This window comes from Jaculus jaculus, chromosome 15 (assembly GCF_020740685.1).
Source record: "Jaculus jaculus isolate mJacJac1 chromosome 15, mJacJac1.mat.Y.cur, whole genome shotgun sequence".
NCBI classification, from domain to species: domain Eukaryota; kingdom Metazoa; phylum Chordata; class Mammalia; order Rodentia; family Dipodidae; genus Jaculus; species Jaculus jaculus.
In genome coordinates, this window is record NC_059116.1 from 3,924,674 (window position 1) to 3,946,517 (window position 21,844).

The following is a 21,844-nucleotide window of genomic DNA, read 5'->3' on the forward strand; positions in this document are numbered from 1 at the left end:
TCCATGTTAGCTTCTGAGCATCGGTGCGGATTAGAGAGCAGTTTGACCACCCAAACTGTGCCTCACCCTTTGGGTGTCAAGAGACGCTGGAGAAGGAAGGCAGCTGTGTCTGTCCACACAGCACTGGTGCCCCTCAGCCTTTTCCCCAAGCCTCAACCAACAACACATGTCTCAGACCGGCTGTACTTGAAGTGTAAGCTTGTAGATAGCTGCCCCAGAAATCAGGCAGCGCGCACAGTCGGAGTCACAGAGGCAGGAAGTAAACGACCTCCTGGGTTGACTCAGCAAGGCTGGCCCCAGGCAAGCGTAGGAACATAGTTAGGGTTCTTTCACTGATACTCATCTATTTGATGGAATAGCCTATTCATTGGTCCACAGGAAACCTTTCAGAAATTCACATTAAAAAAATGATTTGGGCTGGGTGTGGTGGCACATGCCTTTAATCCCAGCATTCAGGAGGCAGAGGTAGGAGGATCACCATAAGTTCAAGGCTACCCTGACACTATAGAGTGAATTCCAGGTCGGCCTGAGCTAGAGTAAGACCCTACCTTGAAAACCAAAAACAAAAAAGATTTTTGAGGGGCTGGAGAGATGGCTTAGCGGTTAAGGCCTGCAAAGCCAAAGAATCCCAGCTTGACTCTCCAGGACCCACCTTAGCCAGATGCACAAGAGGGCGCATGTGTCCGGAGTTTGTTTGCAGAGGCTGGAGGCCCTGGCGCATCCATTCCCTCCCTCCCTCTCTGTCTCTCTCCCTCTTTCTCTCTCTCAAATAAATAAATATTTTTTTGTTTGCATGCAGGGTTTCTTGCTGCTACAAACACATGCCTGTCCAGCTTTACACAGGCATGTGGGGAATCAATCCCAGGCCATCAGGCTTTGTTGAGCAAGCACCTTGAACTGCTGAGCCATCTCCCCAGCCCTTCACAGGAAGCTTTCATTCTATGGGAGGCTTACATGACAAAAAAGCAAACCTTTAGGGCTGAAGATATGGCTGAGTGGCTAAGGCATACTTGCCTGCAAAGCCTAAGGACCCAGGTTCTATTCTCCAAGTCCCATGTAAGCCAGATGCACAAGGTGGCGCATGTGTCTGGAGTTCATTTGCAGTGGCTGGAGACCCTGGCACACCCATTCTCACTTTCTCTCTATCTCTCTATCTCTCTTTCCCTACCTCTCTGTCTCAAATAAATAAATAAAAATAAAATCTTTTTACCAAAAGAAAAGCAAACCTTAGACTAAATACTAGTATTAAGGGAACCATGTACTGCCTTGTCCCCTGCAGGCTGCTAGAAGGATGAGATGCCTCCATCACCTTTAGGAGAAGAGTCCTTGCTGTCATAAGCACTAATTGAAAGGTTCAAATGAGTTACCCTTCTGGGGTAGGGGCCAGGATGCTACTCACATACATACAGTACCAAGACATCCATGAGTATGTGTTTATGTGTAGAGACCAGGGAAGATGACCAGTTTTTCCCAGCATGAAATGGAACGGCCTTGTTGGAGGGTGAGCATTGAGTCACCCTGGGTACCAGTGCCAGCTCTGATCTGATGTGACAGGAAGGTTAGAGCACGCATCCGCGTTCATTAGTGTTTGTGAATTGCCACCTTGCCTGTTTAACACAGTGACAGATACTACCGCTGAGGAAGGTGATTTCTCAGTGTAGAATTTCTTCACTAGTTGCTGATGTGCGGCCTTGGCGACGTCGACGTCAATGACTGGAGACAGCATTCTATCTACAAAAACGGTTACTGCCCCAATCACCCTGTGATCCAGTGGTTCTGGAAGGTAATGCCAACCCCTCCAGGGCCTGGCCTCACCCAGGACTAGGGCTTGCACTGTGGGCGGTGGGGGGAAGACGGGCTGAGCCCGAGCTCTGGAACCTCCGTGAAGAGCAAAACTTGTAAGCCTGAATCCCCGTAAGAGAACCCTATCCTGCCTTCACCACCTTGCTGGAGCAACTTAGGCACTTGCTTGCAAAGCCTGTTGGACTGGGCTTTCTTCCCCAGGACCCACATAAAGCCAGATGTACAAAGTGACACAGGCGTCTGGAATGGCGAAAGGCCCTGGGAGGCCCATACGGTGTGGATCTCTCTCCCTCTCCCCCCACTCAAGTAAATTATATATTTAAATATAAAATAAAAGTAGATAATCCCTCTAACAATAAAAAGTGATTATCTACATTCAAAAAACTGGAAATCAGGCTGGAGAGATGGCTTAAGCGGTTAAGGTGCTTGCCCGTGAAGCCTAAGGACCGATGTGCTACTCTCTGCTTCCAACGTAAGCCAGATGCACAAGGTCACACATGTGCACAAGTGGGCACATGCATCTGGTGTACAATTGCAGTGGCTGGAGGCCCTGGTGTACCAATTCCCTCTTCCCCCTCCCTTTTTCCCCCTCTCCCTCTCTCTCTGTCTCTCTCTCATATAAAGGGATGTGCCACCATGCCTAGCCAAAAACTAATTGGAAAGCAACCCTATGGAGTGGCACATGCCTGTAAATCCTAGCTCTTGGGAAGCTGAGGCAAGATTATTGGGAGCTCAAGGCCAGCCTGGGTTATGTATAAAGACCCTCTCTTAAAGCTGTAGAGGCAGGGAGCAAGGTAGTTGTTTTAATTGCTGAATGGCTGTTATTGATACTTCAAGTACCCATGAAAGTACAGAGAAGAATCCTTAGAGACCAAACTCTACTCAGCTTTGATTGCAGATATTTTTTATAACAGATCAAATAGCATACCCAGTCAAGCCAGTTCAGTCCCTGCAATAACTTAGACAAGTGAGACACAAAGATGGGTTAAGAGGCCTATTTTTGTCTGTTTTTCTTTTTATAAAATGTTATCGTTAGGGAGCTTTCTGCCTTCCCATCTCATCACCTGGCTTCCCTCGTATGGAGCCTTCTGGAACACTGGGTAGTCGTAATTGGCTTAGGGGAGCTGGCAGGCCTTGACCATAGAAACCTGAGCTCAGTGCCATCCGAGAGCTTGCACTTATGTCATTTAATTTGGCCTGTTGGCAGGAGAAGAAAAGGAGCTGGAGGTCTCTCCCTCACTCAGATTAGGAAAGCCAGATGGGGGCGGCCATTATAAAAAGCAGGGAGGGCCCCGCTTTCTCGGAGCCATGTAAGTGAGAACTGGGCTTCGCTCGCCACCGCCGCCGCGGCAGCGTGTGGTGGTGTCACGCGGGGACACGCGACCTCCCCTCTGCTCGCAGGCCGTGCTTCTGATGGACGCCGAGAAGCGGATCCGGCTGCTGCAGTTCGTCACGGGGACGTCCCGCGTGCCCATGAACGGGTTTGCCGAGCTTTATGGTAAGGAGTATGCCTCCCACTCCCTTGCCCTCCTGGGGGCCCTCCGGCGGGCCTCACTCCACCTCCCAGGTCCCTCTCTGGCCCGGTGTGCTTGTGTTGGTACCCACAGACATGAAACGGGAGGGTCACGTCCACCTGCAGGGATGCGGTCACTGCTTAGAGAGAGCCAGCCATGGTTTCTCTTTTCTCTCTCTTTTCCTACTGGAGCTTTGTGGTTCACCTTTTAAGGCAAGGTTTGTGAAGCTAGGGAAATAGTTGGTAAAGTGCTGGTCTCTCAGGTTGAGGACCTGAGTTCAATCCCCAGAACCCATGATAAGATGCCAGGCACGGGGGCACGAGCCTGTCATCACAGCACTGGAGAGGTGGAGACAAGGACTGGGCTCATTGGCTAGTCAGTGTAGATTAGTTGGTGAGCTCCAAGCCAGTGAGAGACCCTTTCTCAAAAAGAGAGACAGAGCCGGGCGTGGTGGCACATGCCTTTAATCCCAGCACCCGGGAGGCAGAGGTAGGAGGATCACCATGAGTTCAAGGCCACCCTGAGACTTCACAGTGAATTCCAGGTCAGCCTGAGCTACAGCGAGACCCTACCTGGAAAAAAAAAAAAAGGGAGAGAGATGGAGGGCTGGAGAGATGGCTTAGCAGTTAAGGCACTTGCTGGCAAAGCCAAAGAATCCAGGTTCAGTTTCCTAAATGCCCATGTAAAGCCAGATGCACAAGTTGGCATATGCATCCAGAGTTCTTTTGCAGTGGCTAGAGGCCCTGGTGAGCCCATTCTCTCCCACTATCCAAAAAATAAATAAAAGTATTTTATCAAAAGAGACAGGTGACATTCTGGAGGATGCTGCCTGGGTTTGGCCTCTGGCCTATACATAAATGTGTGCATATGTGCAGGCACGCACACAGACACATGGGTGTGCCCCCACACACGTGAACATACGCACACATGCATGAAAAGAACAACTACATTTGCAGAATCTGAGCCATGATGGTTAGAAGGACCCTACTCCTCCTTTCTGCTCAGGATGTGAAAGCCCACACTGGGTTTGTTTCCTCAAACACGCCATTAGGACTAGGGAGAGTGCTCAGTGGTTAAAGCTGTATCCTTGCAAAGCCTGCCTGCCAGGGTTCAATTCCCCTGTGTCTACATAAAGCCAGATGCACAAAGCGCATGCATCCAGAGTTCCTGTCCAGTTACAAGAGGCCCTCACCTCCCCCTCTCCTCGCTAATAAATAATAATTTTAGAACATTGATAAAGGAACGACCACAGCCCTTGCACCTAGGTGGGTTCTGTCCTGCAGGAGAGGCAGCTGGGCTCGTGCAGACCTGTGCTTTCCCACAGGAACCACGACATCACAGCACAAGAATGTCTCAGGACGCACCTGGGCAGGCCGCCCCCCCGCCCCCGCCCCAGTCCTTCTTCCTTCTTCTGTCCTGTCACATCTTTGCCCCACCACGGCCGCCCTATTGACGCGTCTTTTTGTCTCCCGTGCAGGTTCCAATGGTCCTCAGCTGTTTACAATAGAGCAGTGGGGCAGTCCTGAAAAACTGCCCCGAGCTCACACATGGTGAGTGGCAAAGCCCCAAGGGTGGTCAGTGCCATCTGACGTACCCAGCTATATGTGACACATCCCGCTCGTGAATAACTCCCAGTGTGGAAGGACAGGGGCGCAGAGGAGAACGTAAGATGCACTCTCAGATTGAATGGGCCCAGGGTGTGCACAGATGCAGGACTCCGAGCCTCCACGTTCTCAAACACATCCTTCCCGACTGTTCTAAAACAGAGACGGCCTTGTTTACCATCTGTGGGGACGGCAGCCCCGGCCTGTCACACAGTTGGAGCTTTTTGCTGCCATCTTCAACTGGTTGTGTAGAACTAAGGATAAAAATTCCCCCATAACAGCATCAGTTTTCAAAGGCCTTCCATGCCTGTCAAGATCCTGTAATTCCCTGGAGCTTAGTAATAATGTCATCATGGCTGGAGAAGCAGTGAGGGCAATAGATGGCTCATGGTCATCGATGGCACAGTGTGGGCTGGGGTGCCCTCAGAAGGCCTTCCCAGGCTGCAGAGGGATGGAGAGGTTTGGTGTGTATTTGCTTGAAAGAGTCACACCACACCCAGCACAACAAACTCAACCCACTGGGTTTTGTGTTTTAGAGGGAGAAAGAGGCAGAGAGAGAGAATGGGCACACTAGGGCCTTCAGCTGCTGCAAACTCCCCACACATGTGCCCCCTGTGTGCATGGGCAACACTGTGTGTTTGCGTCCCTGTGCGTCTGGCTTACGTGGGACCCGGAGATTTGAACCATGAGTTTTTAGGCTTTGCAGGCAAGCTCCACTAAGCTATCTCTCCAGCCCCGATTTGGTTTGGTTTGGTTTGGTTTGGTTTGGTTTGGTTTGGTTTGGTTTGTCGAGGTAGGGTCTCACTCTAGCCCAGGCTGACCTGGAATTCACTATGGAGTCTCAGGGTGGCCTCCAACTCACGGTGATCCTCCTACCTCTGCCTCCCAAGTACTGGGATTAAAGGCGTGCGCCACCACGCCCGGCCCAATTTTGTTTTTTTTTTTTTTTAACAGCATTCAGCAAGCCTCTTACTGGTCTAACTCAGAACTCCCTCATGCTGGGATTTCTGCCCAGGCATTTCCCTCTTGATCTGCAGGAAGCAGGGGAATGTGGCTTCTGGAAACGGTGGGCAGCGTCGCCCTGTCTTTATCGGGGCAGTGACACTGCGAAGCCTGTGTGGCCAGGTCGACCTGCGCCGCTTTCCCAGCAGGCGTGCCCTTTGCCACCTAGAAGGGTCCAGAGGAGAGAGCCTGCTCCCCTGTGGTGCCTGTTCCTCCTCTGTTAGCAGTCACGACCGGGTGGATGGGCGTGGCCACTGCCCAACAGACCCTTGCTGACGTGTGTGCCCTCTTCAGCCTCAAACTGATGACCACCCAAAGTAGGCACTGTCCACCGGTTCTCATCTTTACTCTAGGGCGGGATTCTGAGCTTATTACAGTGATGGAGTCCGGAGATTGGAGTGGGAGGCGGTAAGGGTTACAATGGCTTCAGTGATAAAGGTAGTAACAAGATGGCCATGGTGTCAACACACCTTTGATCCCAGCACTCAGGAGGCAGGTAGGGGGATCGCTGTGAGTTCGAAGCCAGCCTGAGATGACCCAAGTCAGCCTGGGCTAGATTAAGACTCTACCTCAAAAAAGGTGGGGGGTCTGGAGAGATGGCTCAGTGGTTAAGACATTTGCCTGTAAAGCCAAAGGACCTCCATTCAATTCCCAGGACCCAAGTAAGCCAGATGCACAAGGTGGCGTGTGTGTTTGCAGTGGTTGGAGACCCTGCTCTGTCCATTCTCTCTCTCCCTCTCTCCTCTCTCCCCCTCCCTTCCTCCCCTTCCCTCTCTCTCTCAAATAAATGAAAATAAAATATTTTTTAAAATAAAAAAATTAGCCGGACGTGGTGGTGCACGCCTTTAATCCCAGCACTCGGAAGGCTGAGGTAGGAGGATCACCGTGAGTTCGAGGCCACCCTGAGACTACAGAGTGAATTCCAGGTCAGCCTGGGCAAGAGTGAGACCCCACCTCGAAAAACCAAAAAATAATAATAATAATAATAATTAATTTAAAAATGCGGTAACAGCAGCTGAACCCAGGGCATTTGCAGAGTGCCGACACTCAGTACTCGTGAGCTGGGCTGACTGGGCACAGCCACCCCTGGAGGATGGCACTGGGGAGCCTTCCTTGATGGCCATCTTATAGTCCACCATTTTTTAACTCCATGGAGTACCTGGACACTTGCTCAGGATAACAGGTTATAAAACTCTTACATATGTTCCGATTTCATCCTCCCACACTCCTGTGAGCAGTTTCCCCTTTTCACAGATGAGCAGACGGATTCAGAGAGAAAGCGGCTTACCCCAGATCACACTGGAGGCAGAATCAGGGCTTGAACCTGGCCCTGTACGTAGGCTGGATTCCCTGCAGAGGCTGTCCATCTCACTCTGAGCAGAGACAGTGCATTGGAACCACTGAAGCCTCCTGGGACATGGGGACTTTTTAGGAATGCGGCTCCTCACTCAGAACGTCACTGGCTTGCTGACTGAGGAGTGGTGCCCCTGGGCTCTGCTCTGGGGTCCACAGATGGCCTGCACCATCCATCACTCCCGATGCGCACATTCTTGGTGTCGTACAGGTTTTCAGTATCAGTGTGGATGTGTGGTACTTGCCTTATTCCCAGCAGCAGAGGGGTCCTGGACCATAAATATTTAAAGATCCTGTGGACTGTTTAGAGATGGCCAGTCTCATAGCTAGAACTTGATTTTTAGTTTATCAAAATCATGGCTACCACTGTCTCAGTCTCGCTGAAACGGCCGATGCCAATTCCCCAAATCTAGGAAGTGCTATCACAACAGTAAGGCCGCTCGCCACTCAGCTCCACTTCTGTTCGTTCCACAGCTTTAATCGCCTTGACTTACCTCCGTACGAAACCTTTGAAGATTTACGAGAGAAACTTCTCATGGCCGTGGAAAACGCTCAAGGGTTCGAAGGGGTGGATTAAGGAAGGCCTCCTGCCCTGCCCGGGGCCACCGCCCATCCCACAAGATCCGAGTGCACTTTCGCATTTGCCTAGCAGACTTTTGCGGAGCGGGTGACAGAGGCAGCTGCCCGGCCTGGCTCCTGAGCCGAGCCGCCTCTGGGCCCTGCCCAGAGTTCCCAGGGGACCCCAGCCCCAGCTCCAGTGCCCGCCTCTCACCACCAATTCTCAACCGGCTGACTGATGTGCACACTAATTACATTTCAGGAGGACGTGATCTATTTATGTTATGCCTCTGCAGGCAAAGCCCTTAATAAATATTTTGCATACTTTCTAATGACAATGAATGGAATTAATCGCTCTACAGGTATAGTATTACAGCTCATGTTTACTTTTTAAAATGATTTAGACCGATTTCAGATTTTATTTCATTACAATTAAAGATGTCTCATGTACTCAGAGAAGTGAGCATATTTTTTTGTATTTGAATTTCATACCAAGCTTAATGTCAGTGACATTTTTATTTTTGAAGTACTTTGGCTCTCCTCACCCTCTGTTAGGATTCTTGGAAGACTAATTTTTGTCCAAAATCCTTCTACAGACAAATACTTTGAGAGAACGTCAAATGCAACATTAAGCATAATGCCAATTTTTTCCATGCTCAGAATGAAAAGAAACTGGATATTTGTTTTGTACAAACTTAGATCATAGCTGCGGGCTGAGAGGACTGTAACATACATAGCATGACATCTTTGCGTGTACTTGAGAGGAGTGACGGCCACCATTCCTTAGAAGTATGCACGGGTGCAGTCGCACATTTGAGACAGGGTTGGACCATCCTCTGTCACGAGAAAGCCTCTACCCCTCCCGTCACCCCCTGTACAGTCTCCCTGGGTTCTGGTTTCCCTGTGCTGTTTGCGGTAGAGACAATTTGAATGAAAGTTGGCGCTGCTTGATCAAGATGGAGGAAGCCAGGCCCAGTGGTCTCCTGTCTGTCTGTGTGCTTGCTGACAGCACTTGTGGCCCATTCTCGCTGGGACTGCACCAAGTGTGGAGGCGCTTTAGATCACACACGGAGGTCCTGTCTGGTCGTGTTATCATTTCTTATTGTTAAAAAAAACTCAATGTGATGATTTCTTCTCCCTGCACACACCTTTCTGGTGCAATATTTCTCTGTTGTAAATCTGGCTGCTCGTGTATAAAATCCTGGATATGACTCGGAGCCTACACACCTGTCTTCTCCAAATGCTTTCTGATTGATTTCTCTGTACTCAGCGACAAGGATCCACTTAATATACACTTACCTGGGTTTCGTTAGGGGTGACTTGTTGCATGCCTCGGTATTGTTTACTGCTGCCTCAGCTCTCTGCACTGAGTGTTACTTTAGACACAAGGTGGAGCACCTGTGGGTGCCCGCTGAGCGCAGGCTGCCTGGAGGGGTGAGGGTGTTTGTGAAGATCCTCAGTCTCCGTCCCACATTTCTGCTGCGCTCCAAGAAGATACATGAGACGGCATGGGAGTTCAGCATCCCACTGTCCTTTTAACTCCTGCTGTCCTAGACCCTGTCACAGAAGGTAGGGGACACTGGATATTTCATCTCTTGACAGTTGTAGATAAGACCAGAATCTTCTGGTTTTGAGGTCTCTGTTTTGTAAGAAGGACTTTTGGTGTAAGGAATTACTTGTGTGTACACAGCTCTGGGTGGCCTGGGAGAAGTCACAGGTGCTTGTCATGGTAACTGAGTTGTCCAAAGGAACACAGGGGACTGAGCTCCCAGAAGGTGGTCAATTCTTCCAGGCTGAGGACTGGCTTCCTTTCACACTGGTTTTAGGATACTTAGTAGTGGTCAGACACTTAGGTATTGAGTAATTATAAAAGTAATAATGCTCCTATTTTTGTCTCTTAGTGAGTTTTCTCCCTATAGTTAACATAAAAAATATTTCAATGACAAAAATACACAGCTTTTGTGTAACCTTCCTCATCCTGAGCCATCTCTCTGTTAAAGGCACCAAAGCCTGAGCTGAGAAATGTGATTAAATGAAATTGGAGAGTGATCACATCATTCCGGAGAAGAAGTCCAGTCTTGATGAATAATACAGATTATTCATTCTGTAAGCCGTGTGTTAAAAAAAATATATAGCATTATTAAGCCAAAAGTATTACAAATATGAAATGAAAAACTAGTCATTTCTAAGGCCAGTAATAGAAAAGAATTACTGAAATATACTCCTGGGAATGCTGGACACATAGTCATTGTACCTAGCACTAAAGTTCGCCCCTTACAAGTATCTGCCCCTTACAAGTACCTGATTTAAAAAACTACTGCTGGATTGAATGTTGATATGGCATTCTCCAGTTCTCAACAGTTGGTGGAGTTTCACTCTTTTCCTAAAATGGTCCTGTGTCTTGTCACCAGTGACATCACTGCAGGTGATGGGGGTGAGTCTCTGTCCCACCTGAGGAGCAAGCTGTGGGGTCATTCCTTGGGCCATCCCCACTGCAGCTAGCTGGCCTAGGGAAGGGCTGACCATCTGGCTTCTCTGGGCAGACAAGCTGTTGTGTGTCCCGGGCTGTGTCTGTGTTCCTTTCCTCCTGAGCTGAAGAGCTCTCGTTCATCCTGAAACTGTGTGGGCTGTCTACTGTGAGGCTTGTAGTATGTGCCAGGACTTGCACTGCATGGAAGGGCTTTAAGCATCCTAAGGCTGCCATGGTATGACTGTCCCTGCTCTTTTTGGTCTGTGCGTGAATCTGGATTAACCCACTGTCTCCAGGAGGCATTTGCCTGTGCTACAGGTACTCTGTGCACTGTCCTTGTGTGAAACACCATCCTTTAGACTGTTCAATAGCCAGCCCTCCGTCACACGAACCAGAGATACATACTTAATTTCTGTTTCCGGGCTGGGGCTGTCCCATCATGCCTGAGTACCTGCCTAACATGTACAAAGCCTAGCCCTGACAGTTGGGGTGGGGGGAAGCAAGTGAGGCAGAGGGAGTAAGAAAAAGAAATTTGGTTTCCAAAGACCTTGAGTAGGGAACATTAGATCATCCCTAAACTCAGATGGAAAGTGGCTTGCTAGGAATTGTGCCCAAACATAAGGGTCCAGCAGTGAAGACTCTGAGAAATTGTTTGCAAAATATGTGAACCAGTTCATACATGTTGTATTGCTGCACAAATGACATGTACTGTTGCTTTTTAATCTTGCTAGGTTCCATGTTGCTCTCTTGAAAGTCAGGTTCATATGCAGCAATGTCACATGTTCTAACAGATACCAATTGATCATTTTCTATTTTCCTAAAGTCTTGTATCTCACCTTTGAAATATCAGAGTCTACAAAGAGAAGCTGGGCTCACCACCTGCCCAGTCCCTCCCTGCCGTTTAGCTCTCCTCCTCCTCTGTCCTCTTCCCTCCTCACCTTGCCTGGGCACGTCAGGAGAGGTGCTGTCGGGTGTTATTTGCTTCCTGGCCAGTAGGGGTGCTGCTGTGCAGGGCCACTGCCTGCCTTGCACCCTCTTGGCCCCCTGAAGACCACAACACTACCTCTGTCTCATTTAGGCACTGGGGTATATCCAAAGTCATGTCAAAACTGCCAATTTCAGGACTGGGGATATGTTTAAAATAAGCTCCACTTTGTACTTTAGACTTTAAAACTGGGAAGAAAATGTGATATATCTTGGACCACTTTTTATTTATATAAGCCTTAATGAAGAGTGTCTGTACACTTGAGTATTCACACTCCTCTCCAAATTGTTTTCAGTGTGTCAGAGAAAAAGCTGTAGCTTTAGGTTGTGAGCCTGTATAATGTTTTCTAGCAATGGGGTAGCTTTCTGTTGGTATGGAATTTTCCAAGGAAATGTCTCATTCAGTGTTGATCCTTTGTTTAAAATGTTACCTTCAAAGCAATGTTTAAGCACACGCATCATTGTCGGTTTTATTTCGGTAAGGAGTCACAGTAAGGATCTAAGGACATCGCTCTTGGTGCCTCACTTCTAGCCTGCCGCACTGTCCACCGGTATCTGTGCATAGAAAGCCTTTCTCATGACTATAACCGGTGTCGACAGAGGTGTGTGTTCCCATGTAAAGCCAGTCGGCCCCTCATACACAGACTGATGACCCCTGGAATGTCACCATTTCCTTCATGTTAACTGTGACTCTGTTCTTTTGCTATTTCATATGTAACATATATACATATATACGTATGTATGCTGTCCAAATATATATGTATATATTTCTATAGCATTTTTACACCTTGCTGAATAATCGGGACTTAAAAGGGAATGAAAGCTTAGTCCCTTCTACAGTTTTCTCCAAGCTGTGTCCTGAGGATTCCAACCCTTGGAGCCTGAGAGAACCCTAGAAAGACATTACTTGCTGTCATTTCTTCATTCAGGATCTGTTATCAAATGAAACATAAACTTTTAAGGTAAAAGGAGTTCCAAGCATTCCAAATGAATTCTCAGTGTTTCATAACTTTTTATTATAAATCCACCTCTAATATAAAGCCGAGTGCTATTTGATATAATGGTCAAAACCAAACTACCTTGACTTTTTTTTTTTAAGACAACTTAATGGATAATGCTAATTTTCACAATCAGAATAGCTTTAATTAAAACATGGTTGAATTTGATACACACAGGAAAAGTTTTAAAGACAAGTCCTTTTATTTTTGCCTTCTGGAAAGATCTGAAGAGAAATTGTAGCTTGTTCTCCTGACAGCAAGAGTAATGTGACAAAGTGAAGTCATTGTAAAGCAGTGATACAACTTGTCAAATAATGTAATAAAGAATTATGGAAGCTGGAACATTTCCTACACCAAGTATTATGGGTTGTCTGATTTAAAGCTTCTGCATGAATTTATCTTAATTGTGCCACGGGTTTAAATGTCTGCACATTTATACTATTCACTTAATATCTGCTAAAATTCCACTTTAGGGATAAAGTCTGCCCCAAACACACAGCTTAGACGTAGTAAAGGATGCACATTGGCCCTCATCCATCCGCCTCTATTTAACTTGAGAATTACTGATTTTATTTTATTTTTTTTTTAATTTTTTTTTGTTCATTTCTATTTATTTATTTGAGAGTGACAGAGAAAGAGGCAGATATATATAGAGAGAGAATGGGCATGCCAGGGCTTCCAGCTACTGCAAACGAACTCCAGACACGTGCGCCCCCTTGTGCATCTGGCTAACGTGGGTCCTAGAGAATTGAGCCTCGAACTGGGGTCCTTAGGCTTCACAGGCAAGCGCTTAACCACTAAGCCAACTCTCTAGCCCGAATTACCGATTTTAAACCACACCCTGAAATCCTTTGTTCTTTCCTAAAAAGGCAGGTTTCACCTCTTTTTATTCAGTGGGCCCTGGACGTGAGAGACACACAATGGCCAGACCACGGTGGTTCTTGCTACCCACATCCTGTGTCTGTTCCCTGCTAAAACTCAGTCTCTTGCATTTCCCTGGGGGTGGAGGGGTCATGGAAGAATGATTTTTATTTTTCTGAAAATATTTCAATTATTTATGAGAGAAAAAGAGGCAGACAGCGATGGGCATGCCAGGATCTCTAGCCCCTGGCAAATGAACTCCAGACACATGTACCCCCTGCATCCGCCTTTACCTGGGTACTGGGGAATCAAACCCAGGTCCTTAGGCTTTGCAGACAAGCACCTTAACCCCTGAGCCATCTGACCAGCCTGAGACTCCCTTTTCACTTAGAACTGTATCTCCTCTCCATGTCCTTAGGTCCATCCCTCCGGGTACTGCCAGCTGGTAGCATCAAGCAGGACCCCACTGCAGCATTAGACATGCTTGCCAAGCTCCTGACACCTCACCCAGAATTTCCAAGACACCCAAGCAGTGCAGGCGGGGAGACACACTGAACTCTTGCACGTGCTTGCTTACAAAGAGACGCGGGTGGGTTGAGTCAGTGACAATTGTTGCTGTTGGTAGAGTGGATAAACTCCCAACCTGCTATTTGGACCAAGAATGATGCAGGCATTTGCAACATTTTTTAAACCCCTGATGTCAGCAGTGGACACATGTGGCCCCTAATTCTAGGATGCGCTCCCCCAGGGTTGGCTGTGAGGAAGGGTGATTACAGGAACACCATCTCCTGATCCCTTCACTGCTCCCTTATTGGAGAACGTGTCTCAGAACAGCAGGTTTGCAGAAATGGGGGCTCCAGAGATGGAACGTGACTGCCCATATTGATGGGAGCTTGAATTCGTGAGGAAAGAAGTCAGGCCTCAGTGAATATCCGGAATGGATTCACGGGCAGCTTCAGGAGGCTGGTTGTAAACTAGAGGTTTTGTCCAACTAGCCTCAGGCCAGACTTGAGAAAAAGTTTTAAGTGCTACAAGCAGACTTGCATCCTGCCAGTCCCTACCCCAGCCTGTGCCACTGATAAACAACCTTTCCTCACCACCACCCCCAATTCCAAGCTGGCCCCTGCTACCATCCCAATGGGCTCCAAGTCAGGAAAAGTGCCCTGGAGACAACCCAAGTTTGCCGCCACCACAGGGTGCCAGGTCCCAGCCATGCTGGAATCATGGGACATGGTGGCACAGGATCTGGAAGAATGGGAGAAGAGACCCAGGGTAGTGGGTGCTGGGAGTAAGCAAACCACCGTGAGCGGACTGAGTTCTTTCAAGTGCCCATGTGTGGCATGGAAGGAGCGGGCCTCGTATGACCAACCGGGCAGGAGGCTCCCCTGCCAGCACTCCAGCCAGGCTTCTCAGGCAAATCTGGACGCTTACTAAGCAACACCCTCTCCTTGGTCATTTCCAACACAGTTGTCAGAATCAGTAAGTTAAACATTTGAACTTGCTATGTGCAGACCAAATGGCAAACCAAGCCCACAGTAGAAAACTCTAGACTGCCACATTCCCGTAGCATGTCTGGCTGGGATAGCATGATGGGAGAGTATTCACCATAAGGGCTTTGGCCTGGCCTTGTCATCCAGTGGCCTCTCTGGAGCACTGAGGTCTCGTCCCGCACCTTACCACTCCATATGTGACTGACGGCGCAGGCCCAGAGGACCGTTCTCGCTGGGAGCTGTGCTTCCTTAAGATAGCAAAGCTTATTAGTTCAATTAACTGGAAGCCACAAAGCATTGCGAGTGAAAGAAATGTCAATTTTATAGTCAAACAGTGCTCGCATTTCACGTGGGGTGCAAGATGAAGACAGTCACTATGTACTGCGTTGGCGCCTTGGTCACGTCATACAGCCGTGAGCTTGACCTTCCAGGGTGAAATCCAGGCTCATCTTGCAGTGGGGGGTGACCGGGTGGTTTTGCTGGCTTCTTCCTCTGCAGGGAAGAAGGGAAGAGTCCTGGGGCAAGGTAACAGTGTAGTAAGCAGCCGCTTATCAGAGCACATTTCCCATGGTCCTTTGTGGGTAAATCCCACGTGCCACATAGTCGCTGGAGAACTTGAGTGCCCTCCCTCCATGGCCCCGCAGTCTTCTGGGATGGGTACCCTGCAATCCTTGGGCTCAGGAGGAAGGAGAAAGCCTGATGACGACTGTGCTTGTAAGGAGGGCCAACCAGCCTCCAGGGCAAACTTTCTGACGACCCCCCCCCCCGCAGGAAGCTAGCCTGTGGCCATGTCCAGCTGCTTCACAGAAATACCTCATGCCTGATAGAGGAAAACGACCAAGAAGTCAAACTGCCAGGAGGAATCCCTTCACACAGACTTTTCCAGGGAGTGATGCCAAGCTGGCGTGGTCTTCAGCTTACTCTTAGGGTTTGGCTAGTGCTGTTCGTGAATCTCCACGTCAGCCCAGAGAGGCAGGTATCATTAGCACCCATTGACATGCAAGAAAGCAGAGGGAAGGGTCAAAGGCTTGCAGCGTGGTGGTCTAAACCCAGGGTGTCTGAGTTGGAGGTACCATTCAACCTGTAACTACGACGCTGCCGCCACCCTCCACCGAGCCTATCTGAGAAGAGAGCCAGCTCGGTTATACTAAGACATAAATGACCAATTGACCAGACACAGAAGTCATGTCGACGAATAATAAAGGTGATGTTTGAGTTCAGTCAAAAGGAGTAAAAATCAAAATTATGTATTTAGGGGGTTAAGGTGCTTGCCTGCCAATTCTAATGATTCTGGTTCTATTCCCCAGTACCCCACAAAGCCAGATGCGCAAAGTAGTACGTGCATCTAGAGTTCATCCCCTCCCCATATCCCTCTCTCTCCGCAAATGGCATGTTTAAAAACATGCAGTTACCAGAAAATTGAGTAGAGAAGGGTTTTGAGGGCAGGGGCCCACTGCAGCCCACTAGATCCGTTGTGAGCATAGGATGTCCACAAAATGAGAAGAAAGCACCCCAGAACCGAGCCCTCCCACTGCCTCCGCCGTGAAGCCAGGCCTCGTGTCCTCCAGCTCCAACCCAGGGACAGCACAAACATCCCTTTGTCCAAGACAAGGGGATCTGAGACTTCAAACTTGAATTTCCCCACTCAGGAACTCTTAGTGGGGATCTGGGGTGTTATCTGTAGAAGGGTTTCTGTTTGGTAAACAATGTTAGCTATGAGCTGAGTCACATGCAACCGAAGTGTACTTTCTTCAGCACTGGGGATCAGACCCAGGGCCTCCTGCATGCTAAGCAAATACTTTGCCAAGTGAGCTGCACTCCCGGCCCCTCTGTTCACTTATATGCAATAGCACGGAAAGCCTGGATTTGACTGGCGGGAGCTGATTAGCGCTCTCCTCAATTCTCAAGCCTCTGGAGTCTCTCCACCTCCAGTTCATCTTGCCTGCTCGATGTCTGCTCGTTCCTCAGAGAGCTTAGTGGGGTTGGAGGGGGGTACATGCCATCCCCACGTGTTGAGTGTTTAAACATCAGCCAGGCCTTTGAACCCCGGGCTAACGTTAAAAAGTAACAGGCAGATATTGGATCAATGGGTGACAAACATTAGCTTTGGAGGCAGAGAGCCACCATGTTGGGAAATACCTGCTGCTGGCGACGGGAAGAGAGCAATGATCACACCCCAGTGGGGGTCCAGAAACCCCCAGGCTCCATGACCTTGGGCGAGACATCCTTTTCCACAGTTAAACATGGAAGCCACCAGCCCTGACATTCCCTTCTAGAACTCCCTTAAGCCGACACCGCAGTGTCCTGCTGCTCTGCGGCCACTTGACCTCTATCCCTCAGCCATCTCACCCTCCACCAGCCTGTTTGCCGCCAAGCTCTGCTGCCAGCCGGCCAGGAGTGTGGCCGTATCTCCCTGATGCTCCTCTGCCTGCGGCTTGGGTCCCTGGAGATGTGAGGACCACAGGAGCGCAGGTCTCCAGGGGATCCAACTCAACGGCCAGTTCCCAGTCCTGGGCCGCCTCAGCACTGACCTGCACCCAATGTCAGCAGCCATTTCTTCCTCTTGAGACTCAGTCTCAGGTTTCCAGAACCTTCCTGTTCCTGCTCAAGCGTTCACTCTCGATGTACATGTGAGCTCAAAAATTGCTCTTAATGGGTTTGCTTTCTCCTTTCCCTTCCTTCCCTTCTTCCTTCCTTCTCTCCCTCTTCTTGCTCCTTTCTTCTTCCCTTCTTCCCCTTATGACTTAAGTCTCTACCTGTGGACAGTCACAGAATCAATGTCTAACCCTAACCTCTCTCCAGACCTCTAAGAGCCAAGTAGACACCATCATGGGACATCCCTCAAGTTGTTCAGACTCACAATGTGCCCGCCCCAAAGGATGAACTCGCATTCAAACCACCATTCCTTGACTGTGCCTGTTGCTAGGAGACATGCCCTTAGTGGCCTCTAGTCACCTACCCTGGCTGTGTTTCCCAAAGGAGAAGAGTGGAAAGGTGACATTCACCACGCACACCTTCCCTCATCCCTCATCAAACACAAGCTGATAGTCTACCACATTCCTGTAGACACCAGGAGCGCAGCCAGTGAAGCAAAGGGGCACAGGGACCCTTTCTACTAGAAATGTAGATCCCAGCGGAGGCTCTTAGGTTACCTATCCCTCTCTGCCGTGGAACTCCTGGCTCCCTTTGACCTCTTCCAGTGACATGTGAGATGACATGCTGATCTCTTCTGCTCCTGTCTGGGGTCTTGGTTTCACCAGGTGCTTCTATGCCTCAGATGCTCCCTCCCCCATGTCCCCATGGCTGGCTTTCTCCCTGCTCTGTGGTCCTTATCCTGAGGCAAGTCTCTCAGTGAAAATCACACCCCTTGGATCATACCACCCAAGCCTCTCTCTGCTTTGTTGTTTTTCCATAACATGATCATTATCGTCCCTACATGTCTATCATTTGTTTGCCTCCACACAAGCTCCAGGGTCAGTAAAGAGACTCAAGCTTAACACAAGACTGGCTGGAAGATGATGGAACAGGAAAGCTAATGTTCTGTTCCGGCCACCAGAGACAAGCGCTCCACGCCGCAGGGGAGCGCTGAGTGCCATACCGCACTACGTCACACACACACACACACACACACACACACCCTCTGCTAACAGGAGGGATCTAAAAGTTAGACGAAGAGACAAAGACAGCAGAAGAGGAGAGTTAGCCAGAGTGGTGAGAGGAAAAGCAGAAAAAAGTGGAGTCTAGGCCTGTGGGGGACAGAGGGGCAGTCATCACCGATAAAAGGGAAACCAGGCTTCACGTTCCGGGTCAGTAAGATGAGGACTGAGCAGCCAGCTTAAGAACTCATGTTCCAATCTCCAGGTCCCACATAAGCCAGACGCACAACGATGCAAGCACATAATGTCACACATGTGCACAAGGAGGTGCACACATCTGGAGTTCATTTGCAATAGCTGAAGGCCCTGGCATGCCCATTCTCTCTCTCTCTCTCTCTCTCTCTCTCATTCTCTCTCTCTCATTCTCTCTCTCTTGTTCTCTCCCTCTCATTCTCTCTCTCTTTCTCTCCCTCTCGCTCAAATAAATAAAAATAATATCAAAAATACATGGACAGAGCAGGCGTGGTGGTGCATGCCTTTAATCCCAGCACTCGGAAGGCAGAGGTAGAAGGCTCGCTAAGAGTTTGAAGCTACCCTGAGACTATATAGCGAGTTCCAGGTCAGCCTGGACTGGTGTGAGACCCTACCTCGAAAAACCAAAAAATTAAAAGAAAAAAATACATGGACAGATACTCCTGCTAACAGCCCTTAATAGGGAAGAACCTCATTATTCCCATTTCCCATTCCCATAAAACAGAGAGAACCTTTCAGAACCTCATCCCGGGTCACAGGGCTTGGATGAGCTAGACAGAGGGTCTGAGTTCAGAGCTAGGGCTTATAACCCAAACGCTGCCTTTGCCTTCATTCAGGACCCAAGCCAAGCTAGGGCCTCCCCCATGGGGCCACTGCAAACCTGGGCCTTGTTTCCTGGGCTGCCTGCTGAGCCCTGAAATTGCAGGTTATACACTGTGCTCCCACCCCTGGGGTACCAGGAGCCTCTATAGAGCAGCTCTCTACGGAAGGGAAGGAGCAAAATCCTGCTCTGTCACCTCTGGAAGTAGAAAGGACAGAGAATGCTAATCCCTGGGGGTTCAAAGCCCACATTGCTGTGCGTTTTATCTGTGCTATCGATATCTATTGCGGTGGCTTCTGTTTGAGGAGACAGGCCAGAGAGCACAGGGGGAGGTTTTGAGTCTGCTGACCAGAGGGTCAGGCCTAGCCAGAGCTCTGCCCCTCTTTCTGTGTCAATTCCAAAAGGTAGGGTTTGGAAATAAAAGTCAACAGAGAGCTTGTCTTTATCTCCACTGAAATAGCGGTTCTGCAGTATTTGGAGAGAATTGGGCAATGCTGGCTAGAGTTGGATCAAGGGAAAAGTCAATTTTGACTTTTTGGATTCTCAGCTATCATAAATTTCCATTTGCTATCAGCCCCCTTACAACTCACTTCAAAAAGAGAATGCTCCAGTTTAACATGTATTCTCTCTCTCCCTTCCTGCAAAGCTCCTGGGAGAACATTCTGGAACATTCCTCCTTCTCCCCGCACACTGGATGTGTCACCCATGTGCACACAGTGTCATCAAGCAACCTATTCTGAGCTCTTCAAAGACAACTGCTCTTAGCATAAACCAGTTTACAGAGTACTGGAATTATGCCTGGGGGGCGGGGGGCGACCAGTGGCAGGCATGACAACCATCTACTAGGAGAATTTTAAAAACAGAGAAAGCACTAGGATTTGCTCTTTACTAATGAGGAAACTAAGAGCCAGAGTGGGGAGGGGGAAGGGACTTCTTGCCCACCTGACTCAGGTAGCTCAGGACACAAATCTGAGCCCAATCTCCAAAGCTCCCATGCTAGGGTCATGGGATTGTCCCCACCAGACCCTCCTTGGTTTCTTGTCATTTGTCTTCCAAACTTTTCAGTTTCTCTTCTAATTGGCCCACACAGCCATTCATTCTGGAGTCTCCAGTGAATCAACCTGTGCTTAACAGAGAGAGAGAGGGGAAGAGCTGTCTTTTCTTTTGAGAGTCTCCTACAAGAGACTCCACAAAGTCTCCTTTCCCTCCTGCCTCAATCCCTCAAAACCTCCTACATGCAGAGGGAAAGGACCAGAGGTGTCTGAGCGCCTTGAGTTTGTTACATGACTTCCCCTGGCAGAAAGGAGGCCTTGCGGGCTCCCAGGAAAAGCCCAAACCATTGGAATAAAAAGAATGAGTTCACGGTAGGCAAAAAGAACCAGTGGTTGGGAGTGTTCTAGAACTTAGGGCAGGCATAGATAGGAACTGGTAGGGCAGGGCTACTTTACTGGGCAGTGTTTTTCCCTTAAGATGACCCAGAAGCAGTTCTGCTGATAGGATGTGGACACACATAAGCCAGATGCACAAGGCGTTGCATGCGTCTGGAGTTCATTTGCAATGGCTGGAGGCCCTAGCACATCCATTCTCTCACTCCCCCTCCCACCCTCCCTCTCTCATAAATAAATAAATAAGTATGAAATGATTTTGAAACTGGATGTGCTGTGCAAAAGTAAGTCCAGTGTAGCTTTCTGCAAAACCAGGGCCAGGTCAGGGAACATTGCGGAAGAGGGGGTGGCAAGAACATAAGAGCCACAGGACGGGAAGGGGTACTCAGGCACTGTCCCCCCACCCACACCAGACACTGGTGCATTTATGGCCCCATGGTGATTACTGATAACCCTACTAAGGAAAGTCCTCACTGGAAGAGGGAAATGGGGAGAAGGGAAGCAAGAGTATAGACTGATAGGAATATGACCAATACGAGATATACAGGCAAGTTCGCAATTAATAAAATTAAATAAAGGGCTGGGGGGATGGCTCAGCAGTTAAGGTGTTGGCCTACAAAGTGTAACAACCTGGGTTCGATTCCTCAGTACCCACGTAAGCCAGGTGCAAAAAGTGGTGCGCTCATCTGGAGTTTATTTCCAGTGGCTGGAGGCCCTGGTGCACCCATACTCACTCTGTGTGTGTGTGTGTCTACTCACAAATAATAAAATATTTTTAATTAAATAAAAAGTAAACAACAACAAAATAAAAAGCACTAGGGGTCAGGCTTCTTCAGGGTCATGGAACGAATTAGAAAAATGATGCTGTTCTTTCTGATCAGGTCCCTGCTTCGTCTAAAATGCAATCTGTCATTCCAGATGACACACCAATAGGGAAGACTAAAAATATTTAAGCATGACATTTGCAGCTATCAAATAGTCATTGTTGTCACACATGGCTAGAAACTGGGGTTTGGAAAAGTTGCTGGGAACCTTCTACCTCTGCCACTGGCTTGGTCATGAGCGCCAGTGTGGGGGGTGCTTGGGTGGGCCAGGAGGCCTCAGAACCGGGTCAAGCCGCCCAGGCAGCGGGCGGCGGTGGCAGGAAGAGTCGGCCGTGAGGGCTGACGGAGCAGCTCAGCTGGAGGAGCGCCAGCCCAGCACGCACGAATCCCACACCACAGAAACCTGGCACGGTGGTTCAGTCCTCTAATCCCAGCCCTTAGCAGGAGGAGGCGGGCGGATGAGAAATTCAAGGTCAGCCTGAGCTACACAGTGAGTTCAAGGCCGGTTTGGGATACATGAGAGCTTGTCTCATAAAACGAAAGAAACAA

The 21,844-nt window shown here is 49.0% G+C and overlaps 1 protein-coding gene across 3 annotated transcripts in view; it reads left to right on the top strand.

Moving 5' to 3' along the window:
• Positions 1–12,646, top strand: part of Nedd4l (NEDD4 like E3 ubiquitin protein ligase) — a 323,634-nt gene extending 310,988 nt beyond the window's left edge. For all 3 annotated transcript variants that reach the window (XM_004654771.2, XM_004654774.2, XM_045134685.1), the window contains 4 exons: positions 1,676–1,783; positions 3,205–3,301; positions 4,795–4,867; positions 7,751–12,646. In XM_004654771.2, coding sequence (XP_004654828.2) covers positions 1,676–1,783; positions 3,205–3,301; positions 4,795–4,867; positions 7,751–7,853 — 381 coding nt within the window. In that variant the 3' untranslated portion in view covers positions 7,854–12,646. The remainder of the gene's footprint in view (positions 1–1,675; positions 1,784–3,204; positions 3,302–4,794; positions 4,868–7,750) is intronic.
• The last annotated feature ends 9,198 nt before the right edge of the window (positions 12,647–21,844 follow it).